The 13970-nt window shown below is 33.8% G+C and overlaps 1 protein-coding gene across 3 annotated transcripts; it reads right to left on the bottom strand.

Moving 5' to 3' along the window:
* Nucleotides 1-9101: 9101 nt before the first annotated feature.
* On the bottom strand, nt 9102-13690 carry LOC108763517 (coiled-coil domain-containing protein 149). Of its 3 annotated transcripts, none has more exons than XM_018511216.1 (9): nt 13669-13690; nt 12986-13155; nt 12667-12901; nt 11558-11724; nt 11295-11367; nt 11127-11211; nt 10880-11024; nt 10710-10807; nt 9102-9347 (listed from the first exon to the last, which is right to left on the bottom strand). In XM_018511216.1, the coding sequence occupies exons 2-9, from the start codon at nt 13150-13152 to the stop codon at nt 9130-9132; spliced, it is 1188 nt and encodes a 395-aa protein (XP_018366718.1). In that variant the 5' UTR covers nt 13153-13155; nt 13669-13690; the 3' UTR covers nt 9102-9129. The 3 variants fall into 3 exon arrangements, with proteins under 3 accessions (XP_018366718.1, XP_018366716.1, XP_018366717.1); XM_018511214.1 differs by lacking the exon at nt 13669-13690 and adding an exon at nt 13222-13496; XM_018511215.1 differs by lacking the exon at nt 13669-13690 and adding an exon at nt 13222-13496 and having other exon boundaries at nt 12667-12883.
* Between the last annotated feature and the right edge of the window lie 280 nt (nt 13691-13970).

The raw sequence follows: 13970 nt of genomic DNA, 5'->3' as shown, positions 1-13970 counted from the left end.
TTTGATAGAAATACTGACTAACACTTTTATACATTATTCTTTTATACATTATTAATTGTATACATTACTAGTTGTACAGTATGATAAACCAATCAATTAATCAATTAATTAAATTTACTATTAATAAACAAATATAATTTATGACTAGATTTATTTTTCAAGAATTAGTACACTGCCCAACTGTGAACTGTCTATTAGAGTACTCCATCTTCTACTTAAGGGGATCTTAAAGCGGCCTGTATTACTGATAAAACCTTGTAATTTTTGTATAATAATTACTTTTTCCTCTTTTATAAATTTAAAAATTCTTTTTCAGGATTAAAGTATACGCATTGATACGTGTCTGTGAGGTGGGGTTTATGTCGAGAACGTAAAAAAATTTCAAGATTGAGATCTTTACCATTTCGTAGTCCAATATGGGCGCTCTAAAGTTGTCACATCTAAAACTCTAGATATACCAAAGTAGTGCAATGCTTTTATCTGAACCGAAATGCCAACAATTTTCCTTTTGGCTATTTCGACCGCGCCTAGTGGCCTGTAGACCAATAAGTGCTTAGTATGATTGGTATATGATGTTAGTAAGTCGAAAATGAAGGATCTTTGTGCTACTTTGGTATATCTAGAGCTTTAGTCACATGATCGTGACAATATTTGCTTCGTATAAAAGTTGTGCAATTTGTACTTACGAAATAGTAGTCCAAACATTACTAGTTTGCACGTCCTGGTAAAAAAAGTTGATAGATAAATGAAGAACGATTGAGAACGGTATAATTTCTATCAATTTGTATATTATATTCTATAAGTATTTATATCATATTCTATCGTTGACCTTGCGAGCATCACGATTGATCGGATATGAATCCTATCGTATTTTATTGGATTCTATAAGATTTGTAGAAGATTCCTATAAGATCTGATTCAAATTAGTGAATTCATAAACCAGATTCCATATTCAAAACGATAGGATTTTTCTATCGTTCTCTATCAACTTTTTTTTTATCAGGGAGAAGAAACAACGTTCTTAAAATTGGACTTAAACGTCTAATTAAAACGTTATTAGTTCTACACAAGTGAAACTGAGTCTAAAGTGAACTGAGTATTTCATACTCAGATTAATGACATCACTATTATACATACTTGCTTACTTTAGCAAAAAGTTATCACATGACAACTCAGATTCATAATCTCACTTTTAAAGTGAGTTTACGAGGCTCACTAAGAGCTGTAACAGAAAGGCTGACTTATAATCTTAAGATGGTGTCTTATGACTTAAGTCTTTATGTCTTTAATAACGCACAAGAACTATTTGAGGCATTCTACAATAAGCTATTAGCCATAAATAATCAGAAGTTAGAAGCTGGAAATTGACCAATCACAGTCGTCAATTTTTAGCATCTGACTTCTGATTTATGACTAATAGCTTATTGTAGAAAGTCCATAATATGTATCTCATGACTTATGTCTTAAAGGTGTATAAATATGTATGAGGTGCTTTAAAACATAAATTATAAGACAGTTCTTGTGTGTTACTAAAAACATAAGATTTAAGTCATAACATATCGTCTAATGGGCTTTCTACAATAAGCTATTACTTAAGTTTTAAGTCTTTAAATCATAAGACAATTAACCAATCACAGTCGAATGCGAAAAGAATAATCGATTATGATTGATCAATTTCTTATAGCTTAAGACTTAAAGCTTAAGTAATGACTTATTGTAGAAAGCCTATTAAGATTATAAGTCAGTTTTCTGCTAAGGTTCTAAAGCACACGGTCTCGATCTAGTGCAGATTGTAAGTAAAATCTCAGTTGAATCTTACTTGTCAGAATGCAAAAAGAACACGCATTCAACTGACAAGGAGATGGCACGAATTGCGAAATACGAATTGGAATGTAACCTATACCATTCGAAAGGCGAGGTCGAGAGTGTAAAAACTGTAAAAGGGTTTGGGCTATGTTCGGGATTATCTGTTTTGTATTCATATTCCAATTACTACATTGACATATAAAGCAGTTTAATCACTTTTCATTAGATAAATTTTACTTGATCGGAAATAAGAATTTTCAATTTACAAACAATTCTAAGTAACATAACAAATCTGTAACCTTACCGTAAGAAAATTGAAAAAAAAAGAGGAATGAAAATGTTTATTTTTTTTGTGTGACTTACAAAGGAACACAGCCAGTTGAACCTCTCCGGTTTAACTGAGCTTTTAGTTTTAGTATGTTGTTCTATAGACAAAAATAAGAGAAAAGTACTTTTTTATACGTGCGGAATCGCATGTTCAGGGGGTGAAATCCTCCCTCGGAAAAAATCAATTTTTTTCTTTCGGAGCGAATATCTTCGAAACTATAAGAAATGGACAAACATTTTTAGAATCAAAATTGAATGGTTGGAAGAGTACTTCATAACTATAATAAAAAAATTTTTTTTAACTATTTATTTATTGTATATCCCCATTCTCCACACTTATTTTCAAAAATATTTCAATTTTTTATATGACGAAAATTAAAGAAAATTTTACGTTGAAAACAACAGTGTGTATTTAAAACACGTTCCGAAAAACCATTTCTCAGATATAAACGAAAACGTCTCTTTTTACTCAATACGTATTCGTACTGCGTTGGAATCACAAGATACCGTTCAATGAATACAGTCCAGTACGCATCATTATCGCACTAGCTATTATAATAAGAGCCTTTTACAATAATAATGTTATTATAACAATAATAATGATAGTAATGATAATAATAATAACAGTAATATAGTAATAGTTGACCTTGTTAAATTTCCGAAACCAGTCAAATGTTTTTGATAATATATACAAAAATGTACCTCGGAAAATTAAAATCGAAGTATGAATAAAGAAATTATTATCTTCGTAAAATATCGTTCATTTTTCATTTTAATCGTACAGCAGCTAATTGCAGTGTTCAATGTTAACATGAACGCCGGCTCGCGTAAAGTAGCCATGGCAGTGTCGCTTGGCTTGGCTTACCGCCGAGACACTACCGTGTTAAATAATGTATTGCAAAATATTGCGTCATATTAACTTATTTTTAGGCGGAAAATAGATATGCTGACGCATAGTCTGCGTATATTGTTGACACGAACATAAGTATAAAAGACAACAAATTCGCAGTTTCGTATTTGATTTCAATTAATAAGTACTACCAGTTGTGAGAGTAATACGAACCTCTATCAGTAAGTGCTAACTTTTAAAATTTTTATTGCTTTTTGTATTTTCTTACTTAAAAAAATTTTTTTTATTGAAATAATCATATACGTTTTATTCACTTTTTAAATTTAATTGTTAGAATTTGAAGAAACAGTATATTTATAATTTGATTACATTTTTTAAACACTTGTAGGAACAGACATCATTTGTACATTGTACAAGATTGTTTTTTCCTATGTTCAATGAATTTCTTTGAAGAATAACCAGTAAGAAGATATCAAAGTTATTGATTATATGAAATAGACAATAAAAACTTTTTTCTATCTTTCTTTTAATAACTATATTATATTGGAAATAGATATACGTAAATAATATTTATAATTTTTAGAAAATAATGCGGTTTAATCCACGAAATGTAATAATACTGCTGTCTGCAGTATTTACTGCCTTGGACTTCCCAGAAAGTCCTGTAACATCAGAAGAAGTTACGATGGAGAGAATAATGGAAAAGATGTTAAAAGAAATGTACAAAGACTACTTTGAAATCGAAGAAAAATCGTTAGATTTTTTAAACTCATATGACGTACCAGACGCACAAGAAATAGAACTCGTAGATGAAGAAGAAAATAACGCACGCAATGTAAAAGAAATGGTTTGTGACATCGACGATATTTCAGCAGAATATAAAAGAAGAGCAGTTGAATATTGGAGAAGTAAGTTAAAACCAAGAACAATTGAATCTGTAAAATAAAAGTTTCGAAAAGTAATATCAGCACACCAATTGCGGCGATGGGAAAAGTATATGAATGTAGATGGTAGTAGACTTGAAAAGTTAGAACGAATTTCAGCATACACGTTAGATAAATTTATTGAAGCGATTTAAAGGGGCAATGACCCATGATATTGATATTATACGATGGGCTTTGCAAGCGCAACAACAAGAAAACTTATTAAGTTTTAAAGTATCACCCGAATGGGTTAATAACCTAACCGTAAATATTGCAATGATTCATATGTATACATTGTAAAAAATAATTTTAAAAAAGCAATATCTAAAAAAAGATATTTTTTAAATATTATTAAATTATTATTGACATTCAGCGACAAATTGTTTTTTTTTTTCATTGTTAGAAGCTGGATGTCTCTGACACTGAAATAGGATACGCATGTTTACACGAGTTATTAGAATGTTTTTTATGAATTAACAACAGTAGAAAGGAAAGTGTATAAAAAAACAAAAATTATTGATAAATGCAATAAATTATTAATAATCAAATAAGTACCTTTATTAGGAATCGATAAGAAGTACCGCATTTGCACGTTACTTCCAATTTATATGGATAAACTTCACAATAGCATGAATCCATTTTAAATTTATATAAGGCACCGCACTTGCACGTTATTTCACGTTTATTTTGCACGTTTACTTAGCCATATTTTCCGCGAGGATGTCAGAATTCGTCACTCGCTTGGAGCGGATCTTGTCCCTTTAAAGGAAAACATAAATCATTTCTTTTCTTCTCGAAACCTCTTTAACAATGCACTTTAGATTAACAATGACGCTATAAAAATCGTAAATCTCGCGCGACATTGCAACTAATTATTTGCATCCTAGACAAAGGGCACTACGCTCTTTTTTCGGGGTATAAATAGAGGTCCCGCGGAAGCGCAGAGCGTCAGTACATCAAATCATCTAACCCGGTCCACATCACCTCGCGTTAGTACGAAAGTTTAGATTATATAGTTCACATCGGTTCGCGACCGTAATAACGAGAACTCAATTTATTCGAGTCAGTTCGCGCAACAACCAGTGACTTGTCTCAATAGTCACCTGACCCTTGGTGCTCTTCGAGACCACCCAACCGCCGCTTGCTATCCTTCTGGTGCTCTTGCACGGACAGCGGACTTCACCGACAACCGATTATCCACTAGAGTTTTGCAGAGCTAGTACCCCACGCAGCATAATAAGTAAGTCAGTCTGGCATCACACCCGTTTATCCACAAACGTTTCTGTGTGGTCGTACATGTATATATATATATGGCCAGTGCACATTAACATAATTAATTCATGCACGTACAAGGTCATCTGGTTAATTAATTCGAAAAATCCGGTCACAGTAAAAATACACTTAGACGCGATAAACGTAAAAGTAAAGGGCTTGCAGTTCAGTAAATGAAAAAGTCGGGGTTTTGAAAATCTCTCCCCAGGTCACAAAGATAAAATAAGTAACAAATTCGGCGTTACAAACCTACGTCGTAAAGAGTTTGATTTTCTTCTATAGTCATTCGGAAGTTAAGTCAAATAGATCTCGAATTATATATATATAAACATTGATACACTCGCGACAAACAAAATATGTAGAAAGACGTGATAAAGGTGTCGCCACACGTTTGCAATTCTTAGAAAGAGGAGGAGGGGTTACGCCCTCTTCAATTCTAGAAGTATTACCATATACGTCACAATTTACGTGGATGCAATTAGTCTTGCAATATCCGTTTTTACAAACGGTTGAAAATGTACTTCGCCAAAGAGAGCAACGCATCGTACGAAACGAAGGCCTGTAGTAACACGTAAGTTTCAACGTTCTATACATCAAAAATAAAAAACGTTTTCAAACATTACGTATGTACACAGCATGGAGCATCGCGCGGTGCGTTTACTTAGCAGACGTTACGACCTAGCGACTACGGGTTACAAGTTTTTGAAAATTGGAATCAACGTTGGTCCACCGAATTACATGGAGATCGCCCTGGGAGATCATCGCGGACAGGAACTGTCGCTGTCTCTCGTGGAAGGGTCAGAATCGTATACGTCCTGTTCCAAATAGCGCATGACAAAAGCTTTCGATCGAGTTAGACTAACGAACATCGTGGAAATCTTCAAGGAAAAGTAAGTGCAACATTTTTGTATGTAAACTTTTTCTTTGGTGGTCAACTCATTGTATGTGTATAGTTAGGTATGCTGTCATACACGTGAAGCTTTTGATACCATCAAAAATATACATCGCCAATAATCGTTACAATTCCCTCCAATTATTTACAATATTATTTACAGTATATATACAATAGTTTTGTCGCTATGACTAGCTACAATCATATGAGGAAATTCTAGACACAGTGTACACTTTGCATTTCAAAAAAATAAATTCTCTTATAAGTCGTACGAATCTAAAGCCCAGTTTATATAAAACACAGAATGCAGATCGCAGGTCACAAGACTAGAAACTAACCTAATATTTTTTAGTTATAATAGGTTGCAAAACGCAGATTGCAGAAAATTGGGTGAACTTCAACTTTCGCGTCCTGCGTCCTACGTATTGCGGCCTATTATATCTGAAATACGTTTCACTTGCGACCTGCGACTTGCATTCTGTGTGCTGTGTAGATCGTGTTTAATGATTTTACTTTGCTGTTTACAGGTGATACCGAGAAAACTCTGTCCTGCCGAGCGTACTCGGTCGCCGACCAGCTGCAGTCCTTGCGCTGTTGCACCGACGGGATACTCTCCGGGGCCAGAGCGTACTCTGCCCCCGCCGAGCTTTCTCGGCCGCCGACCAACTGTCGCATTTTTCTCGCACCGCGCCAGCATAGTAAGGGGATAGAGCTCTGTCTCCGTCGATCCTCGACCGCCTGGTGCAAGCACCTTCGCCTTACTCACGACAATAGCCCGGAGTGGAATTTTCTCCGCCTTCGCCGAGAGTTCTCGGCCGTTGGTTATCGGCGTTATCAACTTCGCGCTCTTTGCGTTACTGCGTCAAGACCTGTCGAAACATCGCGCCGCGCCCGCGTTCGGGATTCGTGCCTGGTGTGTACCCGCGTCCACGCCGACCAATCAGCTGCACGCCGTCGCGCACAGCAGATTGCCGAATGCACGTATCATACATTATCACCGCGCTACGATAAAAGTTATATAATTCGGAGGGATCCCCCTCCGAACAATACAATTTTTGTTGGAAACATTTTTCCGTATCTACCATAATTTTCGAGAAATCTTAATGCATTATTTGAAATGGGACACCCTGTGTGTGTGCGGGTGTGTGTAGAGTGTATCTGAAATAACGCCCACTAATCATATAGTGCTATTCCTAATAAAAAACTGAATCAAAAAATCCTCTATCATTTTGCAATTTTCGCAATACTTTTTTTTAATTACCCAATGAGTAAAATATCTAAAATCGACGTATAAGACAACTTTAGATTAGAGTCCTAGATATAACAGAGAAGCGCAACCGCTGTCTCGATTTTTGATTGGTCCCGCCATTTTTTCTGCGGATAGTTTTTTAGGACTCTAATTTCGATAAGTATCATTATTTTTAAATCTTGATATATAAACTGTAGTCTCCAATGAGAATCAATTTCTTTGTAGTCAGTAGAAACACTACTGTTATAGGAATCGCACTCCGTTTGCAGAATGACAGATGTAAACACAGGTCGCCATTTTTTGACGATTAATTATAATCTTTAAATATGCTCGGTTGCGCTTTTCTGTTATATCTAGGACTCTACTTTAGATATCTTTAAAAATTCTTTAAGAAACATCTTCAAAATATCACAAGGAACACTGAAAAATATCTGAAAATTGTCTTATACATCAATTTTATCCATTTATTCGGCAATCTTTAGAAATTAATATCTCGTTATCTATTACCAAAATTGCAAAATGGTAGAGAACTTTTCGATTCAGTTTTTTTATTAAGAATAGCACTGTATGGCCGTGGTCCGAATCATGCTGCCAACGCTCATGAGCATTGTTTGTCTTCGTTTAACATTTGACAAACAACAAGGATGAAATGATTTTTAAGCGTTGTGAGCGTGTATCGGACCGCGGCCTATGATTAGTGGGCGTTATTTCAGATGCACTCTGATACTTTTCTCAGAATCAAAAGCCCATCCACCCAAACTCTTTTACAATATTAGTAAACGCACGACCTCTCCTTTTGAATGAGCTATGGCTCATTCCATTTAGTATTTCATAATTCTTGCCTCTCTTTATTGGAGTTACGACTTGACAACGTGTCAAGGTTATCGACGTGGGCGCCCTCCAACCTGCATACAAGCTGTATCAAAAAGCTGAGATTCCAGCAAACGAGAAGTTATTAAAAAATATTGAAAATTATTCATTCAAGCGATATCGAATCAAGTTTTTGAATTTTTAAAATCCTTTTTCTATATCTGTAATCCGCTTGAATCAAGTAATTACGGATTAGTTATTTACTTTCTGTATTCCATCTAATGTGCATAGAAATGAAACGTGCGACTAATCCAGTTGAATTCGTAATTACGTATTGCTAATTTATTTTGGTATCTTACTTAATGTTCAACGCAATGAACGTACGATTAATTTGTTTCAATTTAACGTGCGGTATTGAAGAACTGTAACAAAGAAGACCCACCAACTAGTCGTCGATCGCAGCAAGTGATATATCATTAAAAAGCATGCATCGAGGTGAGTTATACGCAAGTTTTTGCCTCCTGAACAAACCACGATGTGATATACAAAGTGTATAACATTGCGGATCCACGGCGACAAGATAATTTCTAGACATAACCCTAATCACGATAATGCAGATTATATTCGGGAGTCGCGCCGTAAATCTGTAATGTTGTATACTCTATGTATAGTACTAAGGTTCATTCGGGAAGAAACGCATCATATATTTATGATCGTCTAAGTACATGCTTCCCAACGATACATCACTTTCTGGGATCGCAAACTAGCATATTTTCATTTCTGAATCTATATGAATCCACTAGAGTCCATATTTATTATATTTATCTAGACGTATAGAAACGGATTCAGTGTACACAGTCTCTACAAAATTCAGTACCTTTTTCGCGGATAACGCGAATTCGAAAACTTGAATTATACGTATTTATCCAATTCAATCCATTCTCGTTTGCTAGGACACTCTGTTTTGTGTGTGTTTGTACTCTGTAACATATTTTTAATCTCATACCTTCTGTTTATCATTTAAATTATTTAATGCCTTTTGAACCAATACTCCTAAGTTCCTTGGAAGACTCATTTGTATCGACTGCAATTGTTGCATAATTTGACTTTCAGGCGATGAGCTACATTGTATATTATCTTCATTTGTTACAACATTCTTCTCCTCGATATTATGTATACTGCTGTTAGTATGATCCAAATTATTGAAGTCGCTATCACCTATAAAAATTAAATATAACAATAGGGGTATATACATATACTATATGGTGTATGTATATGCAAAGTGTCCATTTTTAAAGACGATCTCAAATATCTCGTGAACAATACATTTTACAGAAATACATGTACCAAAAGTTTTATGACTTCAAGGGGGACATAAGAAAGTATCATTGGTTTGAACTTGAATGGTATTGTCAAGGTCAGGGCAAGGCCACTTTAAATTTTTCAAGAGATCCCCCATTTTTTATTATATATTTTGGTAGCTTATTTCAAAAAGTCCGAAAAAACCATATCAGGCTAATTTCTTGAAAAATACGCATTTTCTTGAAAAATGTTTTAGACAAAAATTGTAGGGTTTTAAGGGACATTTCATGTTATTATGAGTATGACCTTAAATACCATTATCAAGGTCACATATAAAAATCATGTGGAAATTTGTTAACGGAAACTACTATTTTTTTATTACATATTCTTGTAGTTGACGTCAAGAGCTTTTTAAAACGCTATAAAGTTATTTTTCAGTAAAAACTTTCCAAGTTATAAAACTTGGAAGTTATGGCTCCTCCGCACAGAACGCGGCAACATTTGCCGCGCGGCGGAAGTTGGCGCGATAACCAATTAACGTCTCACTTGTTCGGAAGTACTAAATATATAATTTCCATCGCGCGATAAAAGTTGAACTCAATTCAACTTTTATTGCGCGGCAGAAGTAGTATTACATTATTTCTAGAAGTTTTGCAAGGTGAGGTCGAAGAACTTAAGAACATGGAATTATTGGCTAGTGTGACAACTTTTACGGGATTAAAGTAGACGCAAAATTGGGAGGCGCTGCAGTAAACTTTATACTAAAATAAAAAAAAAACGTTAAAAACTTACAATTTTTAAGCTTGAAGAGCTCTCTCTTGACGTAGATGTTTCTTTAATACAAAGTTTTATAGCTTGTGTGCATAAAATGACAGTTCAACACCCAGCGTTTTACATACACAAACAATACTGAGTTTATGAAAATAATTGTAAAATTGTAAGCTTAAAAAGAAGATTTATATCGATCTGTGCAAATTACGTGAATGCTGAGCGAAGACTCGGAATGATAAACAAAGCAATAATTGTGTCTAGCTGATGTTCGATCTTGCAAAAGATGGAATTACAATGTTAAATAAAGATAGATGTATGCGTTTAAGTGAGACAGAACGATAATGTAAAAAATGAATTAAAAATATTACTATTATTGACTTTTTTACTTGGAATTTAAAAAATCTGTACTATCGACCTCGATCAAGTTCGGCCGTCACTCTAGCATGCTTTAAATAATACATATGTTAGTAGCAACATCAAAGATTACAATTGTCTAGTTATACGTACATCTCAAATCAACATTGGTACTTGTGTATCCTTCCAAAAGCTTCATGGTTGGTGACTGTACAGCACTATCCAATTCACAAATTCTCAATGCCAATATTCTGTAAATAACGTGTGCAAGTTAATCTATCGAAATGCAAATATATAAATGCATCTAACGTTGAACTATTTACTTATTCGCTTTCTTCTGATGAGCCAGAGCTAAAGTTTTGTCATTTAAAGCCTCTAATAAGGCAGTGCAAAGGCACCGTAGATCAGTAACGGCAGCAGCAGATTTCTGGGGAGGTATATAAGAACTTTCTTGAAGAAGCTGTTCGACTAAAAAATATAAATATAAATAAAAATATAAATATATAAATTTCTCTCCCTCATGCCTAGTACTACACGCTTGTGAGTGCTGTTGCAACGTATATATTTTACCTTGCTTGTGAGTCATCACTGTTCCAACTGCAGAATTTACGCCCAACTTGATAGTTCCTTTAGCCCTTTTACTATCTAGCATACTCTACAAAAAAATTAATCATCTGATATAAAAAATAGTTACAAAAAAGGAATGCGTAATATAACTTCAATTCACTGTCAATCTACCTTATACTTTGACAGAGATTGACGAGTGAGCTCCTTCTCCTCAAGTAATTGCTGCAATCTTTCTTGCAGATATCTAGAATATTTACAATATAAGTAGAACTAATATCCTGATTCTATAACTTTTAATGACAGTTTGGTATTGTTATATGACTTATTGTAGAAAACCCATAATATCTTCCTGAGATAGGAGAATAAAAGGAGGAGAATAGGAAATAGAATCTAAATTATTTATTAAAAAACGACAATTACACATTCTTGATTACCTATTTTCATTGATAAGAGCATCCAAATCAACTGGTTTGGTAGCATTCAAAGCTTTAGACAGTTCATGATTCAAACGATGTGCCTTACATTTGAATGCATCCATTTCCATCTTCAGCTCATGTTTCTCATCCAATACTGTTTGTAGATCTGTTTGCAACTGTGAACACTATGGACAAAATTAATTTCATTAAATGGCAGTTCTTTGTCAAAACATAAATCAATCCAAGGAATTAATAACTGGTAGTGAACATGAGATAAACCAATAAATAAAAAATGATTGTGCATTAATACAGAAATATCAACATTTATTACTCCTTAAATCAAGTGAATCAATTACTATGAAAATAAAGAAAGTGTGATAAAAAATCAAACATTTCACTGGGATAAAAAAATAATTTATGAAATCAGAAAATTTCAGAATCCTACCTTTCATAAGAGGGCTTATTACAGTTCTTTACAGTTCTTTAATTATGAATCTTGAAAAATTACAAAGATGAATGATTTCACTAAGTGTTGATCCCCCAATGAAGTTATAAATATAATTTAACAATAGTAAATTCGCTTAATTTTACCTTGTTTCAAAAACAGTAATAAGCCCTAAGAAATAAAATACCAATCTAAAAAATAGAAATAATAACTGCTCAGTACTTCTACAGTCCTAGATAATCAGACCGTTCCAGTGGAAAAGATAGATAGATTTCTAGAATGTTTTAATTCATTTCACCCTAGGTTACGATTTACATTAGAAATAGATGTAGATTCTTTAAATTTCTCGATCAAGGTTGAAGGAGAATATCTGTCATTTGACTGGTATCAAAAACCGACGTTTTCGGGAAGATTTCTGAATTATCTGTCAAATCATCCAATCTCACAAAAAAGAGGGATAATCTGCAATCTGGTTGACAGGGCTTTTATCAGATAAGATTTTTCATGAGAAAAATCTCAAGTTAATAATTAATATATTGATTGACAATGATTACCCATTAAAGTTAGTCTTTGATACCATCAATGATAGAATACGTAACATAAAACAGGGTGGAATGAAGACGAACGACAACAGTAATCATAACGAAGAATCAAAAACCATGCTTCTTTAATTCTAGCTTACCTTTAAATTTAATTTCTCCAATTGCTCTATCATCTCTTCTCTTTGATGCATAGCTGGTGCTAATTGAGTTTCCTGCTGTTCAATTGGTATACGATTATTATTTGTACGTAACACCTTGATATCACCTTCAGCATCTGTTAGCTTCTGCCTTAATGTTTCAACTTGTAGCCTGAGGCATTTATTTTGTTCACGCGCTTCTGTTAATAAATCCAAGGTTCTAAAATCATCGTTGAAACTGTAATTTATTACAAAAGTTAATGAAAAAATTATGAAACAGTCTTGAAGTAATGTTATCGTATTATAGACTTGAATTAGATACCTGTTCAGCTCTTTCATATCACACATCTGTTTCTTCAAATGTAGAAACCGTTCCTGAATTTGTTCAGCCATCAGTTTGAATTGGTCTCGTTCTATCCTATTCTGATCCATTTCCTTGCTTAACAACATGAGCGCTTCTGATTTCATTTGTAATTTTCTCTTTAGCATTGCCTGCAAACATACCTCAAATATAGCTATGAATATAAACTAATGAATTGAAAGCAAACATTAATTTACTTTTGACTCCGTGTCAATATCGTTGGAGCCAATTTCTTTGAAAGGGCTCGTCTTTTCCTCCATATCGTTCTTAATTAAAAATTATATCATAAGAAATAATGAGCGTTTTAACAATTGAACTTTTGAAAATTGAATTTTAATGAAGATACAAATTCTATGAATTATTTTGCGATGAGATTACAGTCGAATTCGGCTATTTTCGTAGATACAATTCGGAGTAATTATTCAGTTGAACTTCTTGACGACTAGCGTTAATAAAATTAGCCTCATTCGACGTTTTTGCTCCAAGTAAAAACGAATGGCAGAAAAAAAACTGGAAAAAACTTTCACTCCGTCCCGCAAACCGTAAAAGATATTAATTGTAACTGATATTAATCGTAGAATAGACGACTATTCAGGTTAGAATCATGATGAAAGAGAGAACATGAAGGAACGTGCGATTTTTACTGATTTATCAATATGAATGATTTTTTTTTGTAAAACATTCGGTTATTTCAAGTTCTTTTTGACTAATATTTTTAGAGGCTGATTCATAGATACTCAGTTTTTTTTTAAGTGATATCGTAACGTTCGCAGCTACCCGAAAACATAAAGGTGCATTCAGCTCACTAAGCGCTCAGTGAGCTCTTGCATCTGATTGGCATATTCTGTTAGATCTAAAAATATAGACCAAACAAATACGAGAACTCACTGAGCGCTCAGTGAGCGGTTATAGTAAGGGCCTGCGCACAATAGAGGAACAAGAATTA

The sequence above is a fragment of the Trachymyrmex cornetzi genome, unplaced genomic scaffold, assembly GCF_001594075.2.
Source record: "Trachymyrmex cornetzi isolate Tcor2-1 unplaced genomic scaffold, Tcor1.1 scaffold363, whole genome shotgun sequence".
NCBI classification, from domain to species: domain Eukaryota; kingdom Metazoa; phylum Arthropoda; class Insecta; order Hymenoptera; family Formicidae; genus Trachymyrmex; species Trachymyrmex cornetzi.
The sequence above is the reverse complement of the archived record's forward strand: the minus strand, read 5'-3'. Positions and strand labels throughout refer to the sequence as shown.